Here is a 25,100-nt window from a genome sequence, read left to right on the forward strand (position 1 = left end):
TTTTTATAGTTCCAAATATAGTGTATGACTCTGACCTAAGCTGCGGAAGGGGCTAGGAGGAGCTGGGTAAGGAGCTCACAGTATAGTGCATAAAAATACCAAGGAATAAATAAAAATGTTAGCTAAAAAACTCCCACACATTCTTACTGTAAAATCTTTCTTCTGATGGCTAGCTTCCTAGCATAAGGGTTAGACCACCTTCTTTGCTAGTGGCTGTGAATTGCATTTCTAGTGGCAGATGACAACTAATAATGATGACAATAATGTCTGCCCCACTAGAGCTGTCTCCTTGTGGGAAAGGCACTAAGCTTGAGAAATAAAGTCAAATAGTTGGTGTGCTATCAATAGATCAAGACACAAGTGCCATGGTCAGAAAGCACAGCAAGAATTAGCAGGTTCCACTCCTGTGACTTGCTGCCCAGGAGATGTAAGCTAAGCACAAAGGGTCTGCAAGAAGCAGGAGTTTCTCCCTTGGGGAAAGGAGCTCTGTGACTCAGAGAGGAAACGACAGAGCATAGAGTGGACAGGATGGCGAGAGCCTGGCAGGGCAATGGAGGAACTTAGGGGTGCTGTTCTTGGAATGCAATGTGTGGCCAGGAAGAAAGGTCAAAGTATCATCTACTTAAAATGTAAACCTGAAACCTACAGAAACTGATAGCCTCACAGAACACTGTCTAACGGGAAGTACTGGTGTAAGGCGGAAATGAACGACTGCTGTTGTTAGTAACTTTAAAGAGTAGCATGCACATAGGAGGTCTCCTTTCTTCTTGGCTTTTAGCAATGAGTCTAATAATTCTGTAATTGTAACTCTAAATCCTACTATTAGTTGAGTTGTGGCACAGTTGGTTTGAAATTTTCAGCATGTCCAAGAAATTCTAAAGTAAATGCTTTTCCTAATTATTATTTAGATGCCACAGTCCTTAAAATTGGCCATATTCTTTAAAAATACACTGCAGTTTCCAACTACTTCCAAATATGTCTTCCATTTCTGAAGGCTGTATTCTATTTGCAAGTTTAGTATATATAACAGAAAAGTTATCTGAAGTATCTTACCATATCCACCAAGGCCACATAGAGGAACATGCCTGCCGTGATTGCGAAGATCCAGAGTGTGATGTTGTTGGCATACTGACCAACAGCTGTGCCTATGAGCATCCCTATGTAAGCCATCATGGCAGAGAGCAGATTGTACACAATTGCTTGCTTCACAGTCATGCCTGCTTTTAGAAGAACTGCAAAATCGCCTGCAATTCAGATATAATGGAAGAGGTTGGGGTTTGTTTTGTTTTTGTTTTGTTTTGTTTTTAAGCACAAGATTTGAAAGCATAACTTTGAGTGAATAAAAAAACTATTTAAAAAATTAAGAATGCACTACTATAAAGACACATCACAGTAGAGCAAAAGCTATAGGGGTGACAGAACTGTTCTACATCCTGCATGAGGTATAGTGACGTAAGTATATAAACACATGAAGAGACAAGCAACTGTATATACAAAGCCAATTCAAAAGCCAAGTGTAGTATCACACATTTTAATCTTAACACTGGGGATTCAGAGGCAGGTAGATCTCTGTGTTTGAGGCCACCTGGTCTATAGATTGAATTCCAAGACTGCTAGGGCTATAAAGAGAAACCCTGTCTTGAAAAAGCAAAAAAGAAACAGAAACAAACTAAAATCAAAACAAAATGAAAGGAGAAAATAAATAAACCCATGCCCTTTTAAAAGTAACAATTCAAAGTTCATTTCTGCTCTTCAATGGGAAATGGGCAAAGTTAGAAGAGTAGTAAAATATCTTCTTATATGTATTTTATGCTATGGATGTGTTCGTTTTTTTCCCCAAGAAATAATAACAACAAACCCTTAATTTGGAAAACCCCAAAATGTAAGGAGAGCAAAGAGCTTCTGCCTTCATCTTCCATGTGCGCATGTGACTGCCCCGCCCAGCTCTAGAGGGCAACACAACTACAAAGCTTTCATCTATAGTAAGTAAGTTAACAACAGAAAAACTGCTTCAAAGTATTACTTCTCCATATTCCAATCAACTGCTATCAACTACGAAAAGCACTATCTTTCAATTATTATATTTATTTGAATATTAGCTCTTCCAAGTCTTCAACATTACCATTCTCTAGTTTCTATATACTACTAGTCTCCTTATTCCTTTCCCTCCTTTCTCCTAGGGTTACTGCTGCTGTAACTTAGGGTTACATGACCAAAAGCCACTTGGGGAACAAAGGGTGTCTTTGGCTTACATATGCAGAGTCACAGTCTGCGGAGAGAAGCCAAGGCGGGAACTCAGAATGAGGAGATGGGTGTGACCTGGAGCAAGAGCTGCCTCAGAGGCCAGAGAAGCTACTTACTGTAGCTTGCTGCACATGGCTTGCTTGAACTTAGGGACCATTGCCCAGGGATGGCATCACCCACAATGGACCGGGTCCTCCCATAGCAGAGGTAAGCAGAGCTCTGAGTTTGACGCCAGTCTGGTCTACAGAGCTAGTTCCGGGATAGGACTACACAGGGAAATCCTGTTTTGCTTTGTTTTGTTTTTTAAAAAAGAAAGATGAAAGAAGAAAAGAAAGAAGAAGAAGAATTAGAAGAAGAGAGGAAGAGGAGGAGGAAGAGGAGGAGGAGAAGAAGAAAAGAAAAGAGAGAAGAGGAGAAGAGGAAAGGAAGAGGAGGAGGAGGAGAAGGAGAAGAAGAAGAGTGGAGGAGGAGGAGAAGAGGAAGAGAGGAGGAGAAAGAGAGGAGGAGGGGGGAGGGGGAAGGAGGAGGGGGAGGGGGAGGGGGAGGGAGAGGGAGAGGGAAAGGAGAAGAAGAAGCAGCAGAAGAAGGGAGAGGGAGAAGAAGAAGCAGCAGAAGAAGAAGAAGAAGAAGAGGAGGAGGGAGGAGGAGGAGAAAATGTCTGGCTGCCAGATCTCTTGGAGGCATTTTCGCAGTCAGAGTAGTCTCTGGACCACAGCTGTGTCAAGGTGATATAAAATTAGCTAGTACAACTGCTCCCAATCCTCCTGCAGAGCCTTGCACAGGCTGCTTCTCTCCGTTCTTCCCTGGTGTTTGCTGTATTTGTCCAGTCTCCTCTAGGCTCCTGTATGGAAGGAGCTACCTCACTTCTCTCTCCATTAGTTTCTCCTGTGTACTTGCAGTAATTCACACTGAACCAACTGTGCTAAATTCTAAAGGAGGGCCTTAGTAGGGAGCCGAGTAATGGAAAATGAGATCGCTGGCATTTCCTGTAGGTTGGTTTTGAAGCACATTGCTTTCTTTATGGTTTCAGAAATGTGGCTTAGAAAGGAGCATGGTTTAATACTTAATGAGCACTGATAAAGGACAAACTGTATAACTGTATCAAACACTCAGTCTTTTCCCACTATTCTAGGGGAACTAGGAGAATGAATTAACCAATCAGAATCTAGAGGGTGAGCCGGGCAGTGGTGGCGCACACCTTTAATCCCAGCACTTGGGAGGCAGAGGCAGGCGGATTTCTGAGGGAGACAGCAGCCAGGGCTACACAGAGAAACCCTGTCTCAAAAAAAAAAAAAAAAAAAAAATAGAGGGTGTTTGCTAAGGCAGGACCTCATGCAACCCAAGCTGGCCTTGAACTTTGGATCCTTCAGAAGGAATTATTATTTAATTCCTACAAAAATAAGATATAGCTACCTCTGTCCTTCCAGTGATGTGTATAACTGTCATTTTCTTAAATCATGCACACATGTGTTCTGTCTAGATCACTTGGGGTCTTTCTCTCAATGTAGCCTATACGTAATTTATATTAAAGCCGTTTCTTTTATGAACTCTAGCTTTGCTTCATAAAAACATGACTCACAAAAACTACTCTTGTTTTCTTCTTAGACCTCTACAGATCTTTGCCAACTCATGTACCTTGTAATCACAACTACTAACCAACTCTGCAACTACTCTACCTGCTCTCCAATTCCCTGGGTCCTTTACCACTAACACAGCAAACAATTTGCTTTGTGTTGTGTTTTTTGTATGTCTTTTCCAGGATACTGTATGGACAGTCACACAACATGCACTGTTTGGGTCTGGAATTTTATCACTTGGCATATTGCACATAAGGCTCACCCTCGGCACTCTACGTCAGGAAATTACATTGTATTACTTAGCACTCTTCAGCCCACAGATGAATCACACTTTGTTTATTTACCAGTTGAAGAGCATTTAGGTTAAGTATCATTTGAGGCAATTATGAAATCCCTGAATACAGTAAACAGGCTTTTGTATCAACTCAACTTTTCATTTCTCTTCGATAAAGCCAGATTGTTCATTATATTTCTAATTTTTAAGAAATTCCATTGCCATCAAATATAAGACTATAGTTGTCCATATCCTTGATAACATATAACAAATTCAGAAACTGAAATTTCATATTTAGATACAAAGTTTTATCTTCTTTAGTAAATGTCTGTTCAAGCTTTTTTCTCTGATTTATTTGGAGGGGTGGGGAGTCTATCTAGAGAGGTTCCCGCCACTAAATTAATAAGACTTTAATACTGTGGTCCTAAAGGCTTTTTATAAATCTTTTCCCCACTCTCTAAACAATGTTTGTTACATTTTAAATATGTCTGGAGTCATCTATTTTATTTTCTTAATAGATTATACATTTAGTAATGTGCCTAAGAAGATACAAACTATCCTAGACTATGGATTAATGGTTTGTTTAGAGTTAATTTTGATTCATGGTGTGGGGTGTGAGTCACAGAGTCTGACAGCTTCTGCTTTTGGCAAGTGAGCATCCCACACTGAATTACCATTTGCTGAAGTCTACCTGTGTGGAATTTTCTTTGTACCTCTGTTAAGAAAAAAAAAAAAACCCCACAAACCTCCCACATATATTCATGGAGACACTAAGCTGCTTCAGTGTTGTCATGTCTGTCCTTTTCTCAGTACCACCATTTTGGGTATGTGGCTACACCAAATTTCAAATCAATTTATTGTCATTTTTCAAAATTTTCTAGATGTCAAACTGTTTCCTTTTCACATAAAAGTTTTTTAAAAACTCATTAATCTCTGTAAAATGAGCCTGCTGTTGTTCTCACTGATGGGAATCTAAATGAAAAAAAAAAATGCACTAATATTGAACCTTCTAGTTCAAAAGCTACCTCTGATTTCAGTTGGTAATGGTAGTTTCCTGTAAACAGACTCTATGCAGTTAGATTTAAGCTTAATACAAATGGGATGGTCTTACAGAGTCTGAATAAATTGAGATATCTCACTTAAACTCTCTGTTCTAGTCTTATTTTAGGTTGTGAAGTTTCTGAGGTTTTGCATATTTACTCCACCTTCCTTCTCAATAAAAAGCCTGTGTATTATAACTAAGTCAAAGGAGTACCTACAAATGAGATTAGACAGAGCACACACTCTTCATAATGAGATAAATCATTATTCCTTTATTTCTGCTGACACGTTATTAGTTAGTACAACAAATGGAGAGTGCCTGCCAAAGCTGTTAATGAATGTGATCCAATAATATGGTTACTAACAATAATTACTGAGATTTTAAAAAAAAAGTTAATTTTGATATTCTTTATTATTGCATATTTAAAAAATTATATAGGTTAGAGAGATATCTCAGTGATTAGGAACACTGAATGCTCTTCCAGAGTACTTGGGTTTGACTCACAGAACTCATAATGTGATTCACAACCATCTGTATTTCTAGAGTCAGAGGATCTGATACCATCTTCTGACGTTCTTGAGGACTAGGTATGCATGGTGTATGGAAATGCATGCAGCAAACCATCTACAAGCCAAAAATGAATAAAAACTAAGAGAAAATTCTGTATAAATCTAAATAGTGAATGGCCAACTTTCCTTAGACAGCTCCTCAGACAACTAAGCATGTTACAGAGAACTTATTTTGAATTAAGTTTAATCTCTGCTGTACTTGAGGGGGATTGGGAAATGCATAGCACTACATCTTATCTGAGCTGAGTCCTAAAAACATGATTTGTTTATCAAATGTGATTTCCTTCCTGCTAAAACACACTGCTTGGAATAAGAGAGGGAGTTTGGGTGGAGCACAGTGGCACACACCTCTAATCCCAACCCTTGGGAGGTTGAGGTGGGACTGACACAAAATCAGCTTTGTCTACCTAGCAAGTTCCAGACCTGCAAGGTTTATCTGGTAGATCCTATCTCAACAAAACAAATCCCCAAATACTTCTTATTAGAACATTTAATAACAATTATAAAACTAACTAACACAAGACATCATTATCAATAATGACAGGGAAATTGAAATGAATAGGAAAATAAGAACCTGCACAGAACAGTTTAGATATTGAGATCATAGTATACAATCATGAGCAAGAAAACGTTTAAAAAAAGAAAGAGAAAAAGACCCTGAAAACATTTTGAGGGTTCTACTTTATTAAAATCATGGAAGAATCACGCATGCATGCTCACGCCCACAAGACTGTCCAAACATCTAACTTTATGGTTAAAAAAAGAAATAATTAGAAGTTAATGATTATTATAAAACCTCAGTGGTCCTTAAAGAGCGACAATCAGGAACACTTTCCAGTTTCTATAATAGCCATCCACACACCCAAGTGTCTTTAAACAACATTCTGTTTAGTATCTGGACAACAATGTGATCTCTCCATCATCTGTGATGAAATAACCATCTTAGGTTTCTCTGGTTCAATTTTCAATTATATAATAGCAAACTTTAACCTGCTCCTTTAAGAAAATAAAATGTATACGATACATGAAATAAAATAGAAAAGGGCTAATACCATAGTTGGACATTTGAGAAATGATACTTCCTTTTAATTGATGATCACCAACCTAGTCATTACATGTGATCCTTCTTAACAGAATCACTGTTTCAGCAGCAAAAAGCACCCAGGCACTGACACTGATACAAGCAGCAGTTACTTTTGGTCTTACATTGGGATATGCCTGGCAATAGATGGCACTTTACCATGGCAGCAGATTTTCTGTCTTAACATCTCTGCAGTTTAGTGCATTTTACAGCTGAAGGGAGCCTAGATTTGATGAAAGGCAGTAAGACTTTTGAGGCTCATACCTAATTCATGTGGCAGTTCATGACAGAAGACGGCTATGGAAGTGCTGATGCCTCCCGTCAGTCCGGCACTGAAAGCTGCCCCTGGAGAGGATGATGAACACGGATCAGTGAGCAAGCTTCGGGCCTCCCGTTCTTCCACTGTGCTGCGGTGTTTCACTCTGAATGTGACTCACCCCACTTACCCATCATGGCTTCTGAACAAATACCCACTGGGTGTGTAAGGTCATCCCACTAGCAGAAGTCAATATTCTTTACTATCAATATGGCCTCTGCTTTCTGGAAGAAACCAAAGCCCATTTCTGACTTATAAAAATTTAGATCCCAAAGAGAACCATGCCCTGGTGACAGTGAATGTTCTAAACTAGTCACTAGTTTACATCCCAGCAGCTGCATATATAGTTTGCACAAGTGTGTGAATTTGTTATTGTGGGTTTTGGTGTGAAACTTTTCGAAAGCTGTGAAATTTTTTTTAAATTCAAGACTGAAATTGCATTGGGCTCTTATAGGTATGCCTATGAGTTTGAATATGTTAAAAATAGCTGTTTCCGTAAGCTGACTGTGCTTTAATAGAACCAAAAAGTACTAAAATTTCTTTTTTTTAACTTCCAAATACCATATCTGCTGGAAAAAAATAGAAATGGAATAGAATAAAAATAGAAAAATAATAAATAGCTGGATATTTAAAAATTGTAGGTACATTTTAACCTTATGGATTGTAGCTTGTAAGATTGGTAGGAATGTAGTAGAAAAAGGAAAATATGCTTAAAGAATAAGTTGTAACCCAAGCTTCAGGACACTCACCAATGGCGAGGCCGTCACTGAAGTTGTGGATGCCGTCGCCCATGATCACCATCCAGGCTATATTGGCTATTCCGGTTTCCTTCAGGTCTGTGCCGGAGTGGCAGGGCCCGTGGGAATGATGGGCGTGTCTGTGGTGCCACTGGTGGCTGTGCTTCCTCAGCACAGCTTTATCCTCATCATGGTGGTTATGTGAGGTCACGTGGATCTCGTGCTCATGGATGGGGTGCAGCCCATCGCTGTGAGAATGGTCCATGATTTTCTCTTCCTCTACACCCAGGTAATTTTTAGGAGGGGATTCTTGTTGGGCTTCTAAATCCGTCAGTTCAGTCTCATTAAGTCTGTCTTCAGAAACTACCGAGTCATCCGTTCCTGCATTAGAAGAGAGGATAGGCTGGTCTAGCAAGTGCGTTTGTATGTGTAGATATCTAAAATAGCCTTGGGCAGAGCAGCAGTGAACACAACAAAAATGAATGTATTTCCCTTATGTGTTTTAAAACTCAACCTATTAGAATAATTTTTCTAAAGTTTATCAGCTAAAATTTAAATTACTTGCCCAGGTTAGCTGATGGCAAAGCTCTCTACACATGTGCTTCACCAAGGATAAGACTTCAGAGATCTTCCTTGGAACGTGCTGGCCACATCTGGTAAGTCATTCTAAAAGATTACTTTCGAGAACTATCTGTTTTATGACAAAGACCTGGATAGTTCCCAATCGCCTTCTGGGAGAGTTGCATAGCTAGGGAAGGCTGCCATCTATGCTGAGAACCTTGTTCTGTTTGATAACAGAATGTGTACTTTAAATACAAGGGCAAGTTATTCTTCTTTAATTTCAGGGGCAAGCTATTCTTTAATTACTGAGGCAGTTTTTCATTTTCCTTCTATAATCAATCACATATAAAGGAAACTGCACACTGTCAAGAACTGTAGCCCTCACTGAACATGGTAATCCATGCCTGCCATCCAGCCCTGGGAAAGCGGTGGCAGAGGGTGGAGTGTGCTACCACTGACACAGAACACTGCCGAATCCTGTGCGTTGGTCTAGCTTTGATACTGAGTGGCTTAGCATGTTATTTCTTCTTTTTGAGACACTGAGACAGAATGGTCTTGCTAAGTAGCTTAGGCAGGCCTTAAACTGAACATCTTCCTGCCCCAGCCTCCCAGATGCTAAGATGTTGGGTGAGCGCCACCATGCCTGACCCTTGTTTCATTTCACTCAGGGATTTTTTAAAAAGGAAGTGGCACGTTCTCCCTGCTCCTAATATACCTGGTTGCTTGGCATGAACAGTATTGGAATTACAAGATACACTCACAATTAAGAAAGATTACAATTAGGAAAACCACAAAGAAAAGAAATTCCAAACACATTGCATAGAAACAACTTTTCCATTTTAAGTTTTTCATTAGAATAGTTAGCTACCAGCCAGGGGCTTGAGTTGGAGCCAGTCAGCCTCTGGTGTGCTGTTTAACTTATGATCAGAAAGCTTTCTTCCAATAGTTGATTCTTCTGTGTTCTGCTTTATAAACCATTTCTGCTTTCCCTGTGGGGATTAAAAAAAAAAACAAAAAACTGGTATTGGCATAAAATCTTCAGCAATAATTAGTAATAATATGTGTTTATTAACCCCCCTTTGGGAGCAATTGATGCTAACATTCTACATTGCTTCTTATTTATCATTACATTTTTATTTGATATGGGTCTTGGGTATAGAAGTCAGGACTGGCTGCAAACTCCTTTACCCACTAAGCCATCTCACTGGCTCAGTTCATCTCCGTCATAGAGTGCAAAGCACTCAACTATTATGCAAGCCAAATGTGTGAAATACGTCGTCTAAAAGCACTGTAATACTATACAGTAGCAGAGAGTTCCTAATTATCCTCTTATTAGCCTGCTCGTTTTCTCCTTACAATGGACTCTCTCACTTCTCTGGATGGGGCATGATGGAAGGAGTCAAACATAAACGTGAACTCTCAGTCTGTAGCAGGCTTCTGAGATGTGCAAGGGGAAGTTTGTTAACACAGAACATATAACAACTCACCTGCAAAATGGAAGCGATTTTGTGAGGATCAAATAAGGTGACCTATGACAATCACCGATTCTTAACAGCTTAACAAAACATTAACAAGAAAAATAAGTGGCCTTCCTTCTGATTTCATAAGCAGACAACGAGTGATTTCCTTCACGACTGCTTAAGGTACTAACTGCTACACCGCATGGGTTAGGCTTGAGTGCTTCTCTCCTGACTTAGCAATGTGGCTTTTTACTACATAGCTTTGTCACTGTAACTACCAAGACTAAGAACTCTTTGCACTAAAGTTTCTGCTGTCCTCCAATCCTAATTTAAAGAAGCATTTATGCTACAACAGTGAAAATGAGCCCCTGCTCTCGGGGAGTGCTTCCTGTCTGGCCGTGTGCACTTTCAGGATGGTTTCTAGGATGTAAACCCCAAGGCAGGTGCGTGATCATTCTAACTGCTGTGTATGTTTGCTCTGCAGCTTGGGTCTGAAGCAGTCTCCATAGACAGGCACTATCTATCTGACTCCTGTCTCCCTGTGTGAGTGCCCTGCTGCCTCTAGAAGGACATGGGTCTATTGCCAGGACCATGACCAACAGAATATAGCATACTCTGCAATATAGTTTCTCTTCTTTTGTGTATGCAGACACGCATGTGTGAGTATGTTTACATGGGTGAACACATGGGTGCCTATCTGCAGAGACCAGAAGTCGTCTCAGGGGTTGTTCCTCAGGAGTACACACCCAGTGTTTTTTTCTTCTGACGCTTGGTCTCTTACTGGGCTGGAACTTCAGGCTAGCCTGGTGGGTTACAGCATGCACCGCCATGCCCAGCTTTTGTGCGGGTTTAGAGTCTGAAGCTGGCTCTTGCTAGCATGGCAAGCACTTTACTGGCTGCCACATCTTCCCAGTGCTTTGTTCTACTTCACTTATGTTATGAGCATCCTTTCCTTTTAAGAGACAGTCATCATGCATATCAGTGGGGTTCAGTTGGGTATTTTGGATGGACTGACCAAAGCAGGGTAATTAATACTCCCTCCTTTATCATTTATTATTGAAAGCGTTTGTTATCCTCTCTTCAGGAGTTTTATCTATAGACTGCATCACTCTGAACTACAGTTGTCACCAGGTTCCAGAAACACTGAAACTTACTCTTTCTGAGTTGTGGTTTCGGTTATTTCTTCCCATCTTCCCAACCACTGGAAACCACTATTCTACATGCAGGTGACAGTGTCAGTGTCAAGACGTAAGAGCCTGCAGTATTTGTCTTCCTGGGCTTGGCTCATTTAACTTACCATACCTGAAAGGCCCACGTATCTTGATAAAACTTCAATTTTCTTTGTGGTTGAAAATATTCTTTTCTGCATCTATACCAGCTACTTCTCAATTTACAAGGGGCTGATGATCCCTTATTATAGTTACTGTGACTTGTGCAGCAATATATATATATTTGACAGGCTTTTAGACTGTTTTTAGACTTTTTTAGCTGGTTTCATTTCCTTTAGACATACTAAGAGATGGGGCAGCTGGTTTACAGAGTACATTTACTTTTAGTTTGTGGAGGAATCTTCTCTGCAACCACAGCAGTTACACTGTCACCAACACTGGGAGGGTCCTTTTCACAGCACACTGTTACCACAAGATTCCGAGACTGACAATAGCCTTGGGAGTGGGTGAGATGGGAACTCGGCTTCAATAGTTTTTTCTTCTTGGTGGTGCTGAAGCTAGAGCCCAGGGCCTCCCTCACACACTGAGCTGAGCAAACATCTCAAAATGTATGCTCACTTTTACTCTAAGGCTTATGGAGTTGTTTGCTGTTTTGTGTATTTCCTGGCAATTCATATCTCTTGACAATTTCTATTCATATCATTTGCCCATTCTAACATATAAATTAAAAAAACACACACACATTTCCATGGGATATTATGTTGTGTTCTGATCTAAGGACACACTGATTGTCTAAAGCAGACTGAGCCTATTTATCATCTCAAACACTATCTCTTTGTAGAAGAAATATGCAAGATCTCCTGAAGCTTTGAAAACTGTAAGGTGCAATACTGCTGCTTATGGCCAACCTACTATGTATTGACATGAACAATGTCTAGTCCTGTACACCTTGTTGCAAGTAGCAATACATGTATTTTATGTATAAATAGTATCCCGTGGTGCGTATATTCTATAATTTCATTTTCCATTCATCATGAGATGCTTAGGCTATGCCTAGCTATTATGCTACGACCCTGGACTGCAGGTATTTCCTTATCACTGCCTTCACTTCCTCTGGATTTATATCTAGTACTGGCATTGAGGGATCATGTGGTTGGTTTATTTTTAATTTTCTGAGGAACCTCCAGACAGCTTGTGTAATGGCTAGTGTATTTTGTGTATCTTCCTGTGGCATGCAAAGATTTTCTTTTGCCCACATACTTGTTGGTACTCGTTATCTTTATGTGTCTAATACACATGCCTATTTCACTGTTTTTCAACTGGATTATTTGTTTGCTTGTGTTGCTAAATGCTTTTGAGTTGCTTATTCTGGACACTAATGCATTAAATGATCATTTTGAGTATTTTCTCACATCCTGTAGGTTGTTTCCTATGCTGTGCAGGAGGCTTTTACATTCACATTCACCATGACACAGCTGATCAATTTTTGCTTTTATTTTCTGTACTTTGGGCATCATACTTTAAAAAATAAAAATAAAAAACAAACAAAACGCAGTTTAGACCAATAGCCCTTATTTTCTCCTAGCAGTTTATGCTCTCAGGTCTCTAACTTCTGAGTGTCTGGTTTCAACCTTTTGCCTGAGGATTTTCAGCACCACTTACAGCAGTCTTGGTTATTACAGCGCTGGAGCCTGTCTTGAAGTCAGGCCTTTAACTTCTGTGAGCCTTTAGCTTCTGTGTTCCTGTTGTTTCAGACCGTGTTGGCAGTTTTTTCTAAGTCTATGAGGATTGCCATTAACCACCATGAGTACTGCATGGAATCTGCATATTAGTCTGGGTTTTATGAACATGTTAGCAACATTAATTCTTCTGAAAGCAGGTGTTTCCTAATTTCCCCTCTCAACCTGGTAGCTATTGCAGTGGGATTTCTTGCACACTACTCTTCTCAGGACGCTCACGTAGTATTTTGTCAACTGATTTTGAAGCCTAAAACTTAACTGGACATATTTATCAGTTTTGCTTGTCTTTTGGTAGAATTTTTAGTTTTTCTTGTGAACAGAGTTGCATCTTCTGCAAATTGGAATACTGTGAATTCCTCCATCCTACATGTAAGCTTCCTGTTGTTACTGTCTCTTCTCGGACCACCATAACTAAGATTTCTAGTACCATACTGTTGTTCTGAATCAGGAGAGAAATACATTCTCAGCTTTCCCAACTAACTATCATGTTGGCCACCGGTTTATCACAGACACCTGCTGAAGTGCTGAGGCGCTGTACTCAAACTGTCTAGTTATGTCAGTTTGATCATCATCATCATCATCATAATAACGATAATGATTTTACCGAATTCCTTTCCTGTATCTGCTGAGCTAATCGGATGCTTTATAGGACACATGGTCTTCAACTCTCCTCTACTTCATCTAATCACTTATCACACCTTACCGCCTCTCTTATCCACACTACTTCCACAATTCCTATCAGCACCTTCTGGCTCGAGTTCCTATCACCTGTCTCCCACATTACTCTGCAGTGGGTCCATCAACAGCTCCTGTGTCCCTCCAGCCAGGCCAACTTTGGCATCCTCAGTACCAAATTACTGTCCACTCAGCTCTTAGAAATAATTATTGTATCCTTCACATAGCTTTTCAGGCATAATATGTAATTAGATTACATTATTACATAATTATATTCATTTGACTTTTCTCTTAACCCCTTCCTTTTTTAGCTCCTTCTAACACTCCAAATAAACCATTTTTTTCTGGGATTCTCATCTTAATTAGTATCCCTATAAAGACAAGAAATCAAAATTAAGTACATGATTTAAAATGTGATATGAAAATAAGCTAAGAAATAAAATATTTGTCTTGTTTAAATAGTAACTAGAGATCATGAAGATCTAAGGCAGTCACACATCTAATGTCTGCACAGACTAGAATCACTCTCCTGATCCCAGTTCACAGATCTTTTCCAAGTCACTTTTGTCTTAAAGAAATACAAAAATGTGTGTGTGCATGCAGAGAAGCAAACAAGCAAAATTATGCCTACCCAGAGTACTTGAAAAAGAGTATTAGATAAAAATGTCTAACTCTTGTCCATTTGTGGGAAGTTTTACTTACATATTATCTAACATGCTCAGGCCATCTGTGTGCCACTACCTCAAACACACCACTAGCATGGACTCTGATGGGCTGCTTACGCCAATGTGAACGAATGTGAATTCAGTTAAACCACAGAGAATAGTAGGGGCTTTAAACAATTTTCTGGAGGATGTTCATAGGTGGAACATCAGGCAGAGACAGCTGCATGAAAACCAGGGTTGCTGAGCCAAGTTCTCCCAAGTGGTGGGCCAATACTAAAGAATCACTGCTTCCATTACTTCTCTCTGTCCTTGTCTCTGCTGCCTCCTGACTATGTTCTATTATTCTCACCTCGTCTGCCCTCTGGCACTTCTACTACCAGGGAAGTTTTTCTGATAAAGGAGGTGCTGTGTAAAACTTCATTTTAAGGTCTGATGAGACCGGTTTCGTTTTCATTTTTATATTCTTATTTAAAAGTGGGTCAACAGCTTTTCCCATTCTGCTTAACTCCATAGGTATAATGAAACACAAGCTATCTCAGACACTGCTGTATCTTAATTATAAATGCCAAAGTAGACATAATGACACAAAGTGACAAAGATTAGAGACAGGAAAAATAAAGGATAGAGATGACCTATACACCAACATCATAATTAAGAAAAAGTGTGTTTAGAAAGAGGTGCTTTTTATTCAGATGTGTACCTAAGTAAACAACCTAGTGAGGAGCACCTAGCGAGGAGCACCTAGCGAGGAGCACTTACTCGTTGTTGCTTGTAATGCTTAAACATTCGAATGCAGTGTTCTATGATGAACAGTAAGTAAATGCCTCCTAGCGCAACAAGTCCTTTCAAAACAGCATCATATTCTTCCAGAAACTTCTTAGATTCATGTCCATGTGAATGACCATGCCCGTGCGCATGCTGATGACTGTGGTCATGTCCACCTTGAGACTATTAGATAATGAAGAAAATAACTGAAATTACTTCAGATTTTTGACTATACCATCTTATAGACATAGAAAGATTATCCTCTAGATTTTACATTTTTAATCTAATTTTAAGCTTCTAATTGGTATGTAAAAATTATACAGACTTATTGGGTTCTTTGAATATTTAGATACATGCATGTATTATACAATGTTCAAGTCACATTAAGTTTCTTTAAACATTTATCACATACATACATGTGCACACACACACACACACACACACACACACACTATCCTTACCTATCGTCCACCTGTCTTCACTTTATCCTTACCTAGAGTCCCCTCATACGCAGCCACATCACCCACATGACTGTGACTTAGGAACCACTGACAACATAACCTCCCCCAGCCCTTCTCTTGTCCTTCACCTTCTATGAGATGAAGGTTTCAGATCTTTTTAAATCTCAAGGTGCTTCACTGACAGTATATAATGTTGTCTTCCAGTTAATTTCCTTGGCTTACTATCTGGAAATTATTATATTTCATTAGAAACAAATGCCTCTAAGGGTTAGAAAAATACTAGTGAGTGAGTGAACCTAAAATAAATAGCAAAAACTAATGAGTCCTTTGTAAACATAAATTAATACCACTTAAATCACAAATACTTAGTAAAAATAAAACAAGTCACTAGCTGATTCAAAGCAGTTTGCTCCCATGTACTCCTGGCTATATGTATAATCGTTACAACATACAATATATGTTTCTTCTAACAATTTTCTTAATGTCTAGAAAGATCAGATGATCTTTCACTCCTGGTCTCATTTAATACCCAATGATTCAATTTATTTAAAAATAGTTCAATTAAAACTGCAAAAACGAGAAAAACAAACTTCAACCTATAAGAACATACAGTTTAACAAACTGGTGCACACTATTGGTGTACAAATATGGTGTGCACAGCAACACTACTATGGTGTACTATCCAAGGACACTCAACACTAGTAGCACAAATGTGTAACTTCTCGCAGAGTAAAAGGAATTCTTACATGGGGCATTAGATGCAGAAGGGCGTCTCCACTCATTGTTCCTACAGCTAGCGCAACAAGGAACGTGAGGAGGAATTTGAAGCATCCTTGGTTGATGATGGGAACCAAAATCACACCCAGCAACGAAAGCAGACTGATGACGGTGATGGAAATGATGCCACAGATCCACGCTGCAGGGAAACAGTCAGCATTAGTCAACAGCACAAAAGGGAAGCTGTAAAAACCAACAGGAGATAAGGCAGTCAATGAGACACACCACCTTCCCTAGACCGCATGAGAAAGCTTATGACATCACTGTGCTTCAGTGCAAAACAAAAACATGATGCACAGCCAACGATATATAATATATAAACAAAATGGAAATAAAGAGGCAGAAAACCTAAATAAAATACGAAAGGAACCCTGAAGCCAGTGAATAATAATACACGAAGTGAAAACTTGTTACTAGGATCTGAAGGCAGGTTTGAGGAGGCAGGACAAACAGCAAACCTGGAACACAGGGCAATGGTAATTGAGCTGGAGAAAGAGAACAGGCTGACAAAAGTGAGCACGATATGCAAGGGACCTTTGGGCCACCAACACAATGACTGGCATGCACAATGGAGTTCCAGAAAGAAGCAGCAGGAGTATGTGAAGAAGCAAGGCTAAAAATGTCACAAAGTTGGCGGACGACTGGTGTTTTATATTTTTATAAATATAAAAGGAAAAGAAAGATGGTAGATGAACTTTAGGAGAGATTCAAAGAAATCCACACCAAGGCAAAAATATACCCAAACTCCTGAGAAACAAGGAGGAACTTTAAAAGTTACAAGATGAAACACCTCACCCATCACACAAAAGGGCTCCCCAGTGGGGCTACCAGCAGATTTCTCATCACAAACTTTGAAGGTTGGTCTTTGCTATGTTATTAAGAAACTTTACATGTATGTTTGTAAGGAACACTGGGCTCTAATTTCCATGTAGGGCCTTGTCTGACTTTGCTACAGGTCATTGTGCTGGCCTCATAGTTTTTAGTGAGTACAGGTACAGTATCTCTAGAGGCTAGATGGTGGGAGGAATGAGAAACTATGGCTTAATGGGAATAAAGTTTCAGTTTTGCAAGATGAAGAGTTGTAGATTTATTGTTTGTTATGAGTCTATTTGTTATCAGTGTATTGTACACTTAATAATAACTAAGATCAAATTGTTTTATTTTCTAAAAAGGGAAGATTTTATTGACTTTTAAAAATTGTGGTAAAACATTTAACACAAAATTAGCTAATTTAAAAAGTCAAAACTATACATGGGAGCTGGGGATTTTCCCCAGAAGCACAAGATCCCAGCGGACAGACAGGGCTGGCCACAGTACAGTCAGAGAAGGGACGGTAGACACCTGAGTCAGTCCTCTAACTGCTACAGTTCCTTCATCAAATCATTGCACCTTCAGAGAATTCTTAGCCAAGGGTTTTATACATCACTGATTTACTTTATTAAAGGGGGCTACATATACAACAGATGGATAGGTAAGAAAAATTAAGTATAATTATGCCTGAGAGAAGAAATGTTAACAGTTAATTTAAATGACTATCTTACATATGTGAACTAATTATGATAAAAATGAAGACAACATTATGTAACTTCATAAAATTATCACAATTCACTTACATTTTCTTCAAAGCCACTAGGCATTAGCAGGTAGGTTAGTAATTTGTCTACTGTGAATTATCACCTGTTTCTGCTAGTCCTAAGGAATAATAAAGTCAGGCAGCTGGAGAGATGGTTCAGTGGTTAAGGCACCAGCTGCTCTTGCAGAGGACCTGGGTTCAATCCCTAGCACCCACATAGTAATTCACAATCATCTGAACTCTAGTTCCAGGGGACTCAGTGTCTTCTCTGGCCTCTGCAGGCACAAGGCATACACATGGTACAGACATATATGCAGACAAAACTGCATACACATTAAAACAAACAAACAGACAAACAAACAAGCAAACGCTTCAGAAACACCCAGACATCTCCTGTAGTTGACAATACTCCATGACAACTGTTTCATTTTAGAACCAGCACAACCATTCCTGTACATGTGGTACTAGTATCAACTTCCTCTTACAATTGTTTACTTTTAATTTTTCAAAGAAATAATCTCAGTTTTCTATTACTATAAGTTTGAGCATACATTTTCTAGCAACTTAATCTTTTCTTAAGAAAAAAAAGTCTTTTGACCTATATTTAGTTTTGAATATATTGTATTTAGCAATACCTTTCCAGGTAGTTTACTGATTTTTAGCTTACATAAGCTCCTAATTTTCTAAATACACCAGAGGGGGAAAAAAAAAGCAATGCAAAATTTTCCAATTTCTAATCAAATTATTATGCTTTTTAAATCACAAGTTATTTAGTATAAAACAAAGCATAACAGAGCTGGAAATGTATCTTTTAGAAAACTCATACCTAACAAGCAATATGCAAACTATTAAATACAACTAGCAAATGTTTTCTTTATTTGTACTCAAGATACCATATGTAATAAAAAGAGCTAAGTGTCTGAAGCAAGCTTCACTTATTCTGCAAATTAGGTTGCTAGAAACGTTACAGGTCTTCAAGCTTAGTTATTCACCAACTCCTTTCCTCATTACCAGGGAGAAAATGCACTTTTAAAAAGAAGCGCTCATCTGTGGAAACTTTCTAATTAACTTGGTGCAAAGCATGTGCAAGCCGGCAGTTTCCACACTGTTTCAGCATTTTAATTGGCAGAAAATGCTTAGCAGCCTATTCACAGCCCCCCTGGTAATTAAGCTAGGGTCAACTCTATGACTAAATGAGCCAATCTTGTGAAACAAACGATTTCTACCATGCGCGCACACTCTTCAGGGCATTTGGTTTACAGCAGTCTTTGAACAAAGTTAATGAGGTAGTAGCTGAGTCACTCTGGGAAATTTATATAAAACAAGTTAACCTTTCTGAATGGCGCAGCAGTCATTAAAAATAATTACTAGTGGGCCATTCTCTCTAACAATTATTAACATCTATCAGGACATAATTAATTCAAACTGCATTTCTGACAATGCTAAAAACCACCTGCAAACAACTAATCGATATTCAGTATTTGTAACATACTTGTTTCCAAAACAATTTCCTCTAAGGATTTCAAATTGAATAAGTTGTAACTTCCTGTATTACTTGTTACATACCTGTCAACAGCTTTATTTCAATCTATAGATTATGGCAACATTACAATATAGACAACGCTAATTAAAAAGCCCTAATCCACCACCGGCATGAAAATAATGAACTGAAATATTTTTTAGGCTCCTTCAAAATAAAAACTAGGTTTTAACTTCAGAGGAAACAAACTTGCTACTTTCCATTTTTTCCTATACAGGAAAAGTACATTTTATTCTCAATTAAATTTAATCCCTGACTCCCTGTCGCAGGATTTTCCCTGTCCAATTACATCACTACAGAGGAGGAGGTGTGTGACTAGACAGAGAAAAGGGAAGTGGAGCTAAGAGTTACAGAGAGAGAGAGAGAGAAAGAGAGAGAGAGAGAGAGAGAGAGAGAGAGAGAGAGAGAGACCCACCGAGACTCTCAGTCAGGCAGTCTCAGGGTAGAAGGAGGAAGCTGGCTGTGGATGTGAACCTGCATGGTGTTTACCAGCCACAAGTAGTTGTGGTATCATAAGGTTAGATTAATTGGGATAAAGCATTTATCATTATTAATAGGCTCTGAAATTATTGTATTGGCATCTTATAAATTGTGATATCACTGATACATCAATCTGATTGGTTATTAAGAGTCTTGATTTTACTGGGTTACTGGGTATGCAACCTTGAGGTTGGCGGTTCTATTTAGTTACTGGAATGTGGGATCACAGACTACATGGGTTTATGGCTGAGGGAGAACTAGTGGCACCAGGAACAAGCAAATGAGAGCTGGGAACGCAGTGCAGCGGGGGCTGGCTAGGGAGAGTTGCAAATGGCTCTGGTCTGGCCCCTCAGAGAGCTGGAGGGTTCAGTTTTTAATATTTCTCGCATTTCCCACAACAACCCCCCTTTTGTGTTGGTGAGAAGGACAGTCTCTCATCTACAAAGAACAGATGTGTGAGGTCAAGAAGAAGGACAGATTGTAGTTTTTCCACAATGAACATTCAAATTCAGTTGTGGACTTACTGTCTCTACTCTTCCTGCCTGGGTGAAGATGGAATGAGGGGTTTCCTTTCCTTTCTACTCTTAGAGACAGACAGGGTCTCACTATGTAGAACATGCTGACTTTAGATTCTACCTGTCTCTGATTTCTACGTTCTTTGACTGCAGGGCATGTGAGCCATATCCAGGTCTTACTATCATTCTTAAGTATATTTTCTCAACAACTATTCAACAAACACATAGAGCCACAGTTATACTAATATGGTTTTACAACTTCCTTCTTTGGTCTACACGTCTGTCAATATGCTCATACATATATGACTGTTTCCACCTCCTCACTCTGCTCTCATTACATTCTAATAAAGCAATAAGATCCAACTCGGTAAGGATCAGGGACCACATGCGGCAGGAGAGAGAGTAGGAATTAGGGCTATAACACCACACGGAGAATCCGAAGCTCATACCACAGCACTTCGAGACTGGCAGAGAAGAGCAAAGCACTTCTCTATGCCTCACAAAACTGACAGACCAGAAAGTACCTATCTTGAGGAGTTGGTAAGTCAGAGTGAGGAACAGCATGTGGTCACAGCCACATTGGAGGCTGAAGCAGCATTACTAGAACCCAAGTCCTAGGCAAGTCTGGGTAACAGTGAGCCCAAGTGAATTCAACTCAGGAATGGGTGAGTGATTGAGTGAATGTAATTTCTTTGTATAAATGTTCAATTTAATACATACTAAGGTCCAATAACTGTAGTGTATTATAATTTATTTATCGAGTCTATTTTCACATTGGAAAAAAAAATTAAGCAGTAATAGAAATGCAGGCCCTGAGAAAACTGACTGACCTTGTTAAGAGAATATTTCCTTTTATTTGCAGTATTCCAAGATGTAAGAACTATCTGTATCCCAAATAAAATTCTTACAAGTGAGAACCAGGTACTCCTAAATGTGTCTACTTTATCACTATGAAATAAAGTATGTTAAATAATTCTGTCCTTCACCATGCTAGAATTCAATTTTTATCCATATCAATAAATAGTATTTTTATAAACTTCCATCACTATCTCCTAGGGTCAGAGCCCCTTGGGTACTTCAACCTGAATTTTGTTCGTTATTCTAAACTTTAAGTAATACCACCATGTTTTTGCACATGGTTAAGTGACTTACAGAAATTGGCAATTTTTACAAGTTTATTGTTCCAATTATATATTTAATGAACTTCAAGGACAAATTTTAAATAAGCATGTTCCTAGAATATAACAGAAAGCATGTAGGCTAATATTAAACAATTTATTCAAAAAAGCAACAAAACAATTTATTCATTCAGTCAATATTAATCCTTGTTCCTCATACAAAGCTCTCTTTACTATAAGTAGAGATAAAAGTTTTAGTTACTACCTTTAAGTAACTGAGGCCCAAGAAAAACATGTTAATCTATTAAGATTCCCCCAAATCTCTACTATTAGGGGCACACTACAGAGGAACGTGGTTAAGCTATAGATGAACAGTAAGTTTAGCACAGAGTCTAAGACCTGAGCTGAATCTCTAAAGAAACACTGACGGTAGAGCAGAGCGAAGGACAAACAGCATCATCAGCTATCTGCTAAGCTTACTAAGTCGAGGAGAGAAATGTAGGGATTCAGATGCAAAGGCAGAAAGGGCGTGAGAGGTGCAGAAAGCCGGAGTCCCAAGCAAACCTAAGTTCTGACCCTGAGACTAAATGGCACAGTGTGCATGTATACATTTTGCAGTTCTCAGACAGTTTGCATGAGAAAAAGAAAAGGTATCAGAGACAAAACGGAAAGTTATTATATAGTGTAAAGATACGGCAAACATCAAAGAGTTAATTCAGGTTTAGCTAAGTTCAGAAAGGAACAGTATAGGGATGAGCTGCCTACAAGTTTTATCAGGCAAACAAACCTCAATGTTTGTGAGCTGTTTACTCATTAAGTCTATGAATTGCGGGCAAGTTACTTAACGTCCCCCTGGCTCGGTTTCTATGTAAAAAGAAAACAAGCCACACACAAAAAATTAAAAATAAGAGTCACAAAATTTCTTTCAGAATTATTACTAAAAGTTAATGGGGAACAAAAGCATATAAAACATTTGACATACAAATACCAAAGTATGTTAATTATACAGGTTGAACTGGCACAACTGCCTACAACCTGAGACGCTGGGAGGAATAATATTGCCAGCCTCACAGGATCCTGGGAGAAGCACATTAATTGATGCCTAGAGTATGTGTTTGTAATGTAAATAAACTAAAGTATCACCACAGTGTTAACCATCACAAGTAAACACAAACTTCTGAGGAGCTACTTAGATTTTAGAATATAAATCTAGTTTATATATCTAGAGATGTCTTGCAAACGGTAGGAACACAGGCAAAAAGGTAATGAAGCTTTTCAAAAATCAAAAGGCCAAATAAAAACAAAATGACTACAAGCAAAGTTTATAACATATATATAATTAGACTCCTGAATATAGAAAAACAAAGAGGGAAAGAAGAAAATCAGAGGGAAACAAAAAAAGTCAAAAGAATGGACGTGGTTCAGATCCAAGAGAGCTACACATTTTCACATGGTGGAGTTTTAAAATGTCAGGAGGGAAGCCATGTGACCATCACAGTGGTGCTGCAGAGACAAATAGATACAATGAGCAGCCAGGCTAGCCTGGGCACAATCTGAAAACAGTATTGGTGTCATCCAACTGGAACCAGGAAGGGGAACCAGGATGAAGTTCATATGCCAGCCGGCTGGCATGCCTGAGACACTTCCATCCGTTAGCCTCTAGTTTCCCAGTTTACTTCTTTAAAATACAGTCATCTTTGCTTTCCATGAAGCCTGAACCTTGCTAAAGACTAAATAACATAATGTAAAATAACTTTAACCAGAGTTCCTATTTTATGACTGATTGTCAAAAAGATTTCTATTTCCTTTTTAATCTTTTTTGCTGTTTTCAACAAAACAGTCCTCTACAGGGTCAGAAGAAATAAAATAAAAACATTAATAAGCCTCTTGGCTTCTTCCAATATCTTATATGGATATCTAAATCTGGTTAGAACATTAAAATCTGACACTGAAATGAAACCAACAATTTAGTATTTCATCTTAATATGTAATTTAAGAGACAGTTGTGAGTTCTACCTTAAGGAGGAAGAAGAGTCTTTCTTACCTGATGCTCCTATATTTGCCTTATCTTCAGGAACCAGAGTTTTATCCTTATTTAAATCCTCAACTAAAAGCTTGTCAAAGTGTTCAATACAAAGTCTGCTGTCGATCTGATACAGCAGCGCAGGGCAGAGGTACGTGAATAGATCCGGCGAGATGGGAGAGCTGGGGCCGAGACCAAAGTGCTTCAACAGCTGAGTGACGTTCAAACACTGCAAGGAAATGGGAAAAACAAACTGAGAGGAAAGCAGGCTTTTAAGATTATGCAGAAAATGTTATTGTACAATTAAAATATTCTAAATATCACTTAAAATGAGATTCCTATGTAATACAAATACATAAGAATCATGCTTTCCATAGGAATTTATGCAAAAAATTAAAATAGGCAAACATTCTACTAGATTACTAGAGAATTTCTAGAGATCTTTTTCCTGTTCCAACACATGGAAGATGACTCAACCACGTTTCCAAGATTCGTAAGTATCAGAAGGGCCCTCCCCTACCAAACTGCAGTATCAGTGACTCAAAATCCATTAGTACCGATATTTTTTTTCCTGCCAAAGGCATTCCAAAAGAATGTTATATTGAATGCTGGGGCACATTTTAGTTCATTGAGTTTGATTATCGCAACAACAAAATAGTAACAATCCATTAAACACACACACACACACACACACACACACACGCACATGCTAAAGGACAAAAAGGTAGTGTCAATAAATTCTAGCCCAATGTGAGCTGAGGGAAACCAAGATGAGAAAGAGCATGAACTGGGGCTGTCCTCACTGCCAGGTCTTGGGTTTAATCCTGGCACAAAAAGAAGAAAGAAAAAAAAGAGATGCAGGCACTGACATTTTAAAGACCAAGCAGAAAGAAGTGACCCAAGTTTGGATCCACCGTGAAGCAAACACCAGCATCTTATATTAAGACACAGACCTGGGCCTCTCTTTTCCTTTTGTGTTTACCCAGTCTGGCTGCGTGCTTCTTTATTGACACAGTACCTCACTTTATCAATACCTCAAAATGACCATAAGCACAAAAGCAAAACGAGCTCTCAGGTCTTGGTAACGCTGAGGTACCACCCTACTCAATGCTGAAGACATTTTCAAAGTCTCCTGGGTGCCGGGGCACAGAGCTGTGAGGACGAGAGCGCGGACTGAGGACACGGACCTCGGGTCTGCTGCACACCGTAAGTGTGCACACCAGTTTCATCCAGGGAAGGCGCTACGATCCTATCTACAATGATAAAAGCACACTTTAACACCTCACTAAGATTTTAATATATTTTATTGCTAAAACCACAGTTTATAACTGCTGGAACCAAGTATCTGGTGACTGAGTCAGAGAAGAAATAGTTGGAATTTACTCAGATGTACACTAGCCGCAAAGCAGTAACACAAAGAAGACATGTCTACCTCCCACGGTGGATGGTGCTGCTTACTATTCATAGAAACATACATAAAACAAACATTTCTAAGTTTTAACGAGATTGTTAAGAAATCAGAATAAAAAATAGTATTGGTATATATATATATATATATATATATATGTATGTATATGGAAATACTTTTAAAAAATGTAGGACATAATTGAAGGTAAAGTTTTCAGAAGTATGAAGGCTTAGGAGAAAAACAGGAGTGCTCCAGTAGTCTTGGGATTTCCAATAATTATATATTTTTGGTTTGTGTAGGGCCTGTAAAGACTTATCACAATAGGCCTTAT

The 25,100-nt window shown here is 38.9% G+C and overlaps 1 protein-coding gene across 8 annotated transcripts in view; it reads right to left on the minus strand.

The window, feature by feature from the left end:
• Slc39a10 (solute carrier family 39 member 10) overlaps positions 1-25,100 on the minus strand; it is a 47,505-nt gene that overhangs the window by 3,836 nt on the left and 18,569 nt on the right. For all 8 annotated transcript variants that reach the window (XM_052192392.1, XM_052192394.1, XM_052192393.1 and 5 more), the window contains 7 exons: positions 23,383-23,590; positions 16,082-16,251; positions 14,869-15,057; positions 9,270-9,390; positions 7,853-8,221; positions 7,052-7,132; positions 1,054-1,244 (listed from right to left, as the gene is read on the minus strand). In XM_052192392.1, coding sequence (XP_052048352.1) covers positions 1,054-1,244; positions 7,052-7,132; positions 7,853-8,221; positions 9,270-9,390; positions 14,869-15,057; positions 16,082-16,251; positions 23,383-23,590 — 1,329 coding nt within the window. The remainder of the gene's footprint in view (positions 1-1,053; positions 1,245-7,051; positions 7,133-7,852; positions 8,222-9,269; positions 9,391-14,868; positions 15,058-16,081; positions 16,252-23,382; positions 23,591-25,100) is intronic.

This window comes from Apodemus sylvaticus, chromosome 9 (assembly GCF_947179515.1).
Source record: "Apodemus sylvaticus chromosome 9, mApoSyl1.1, whole genome shotgun sequence".
NCBI lineage: Eukaryota > Metazoa > Chordata > Mammalia > Rodentia > Muridae > Apodemus > Apodemus sylvaticus.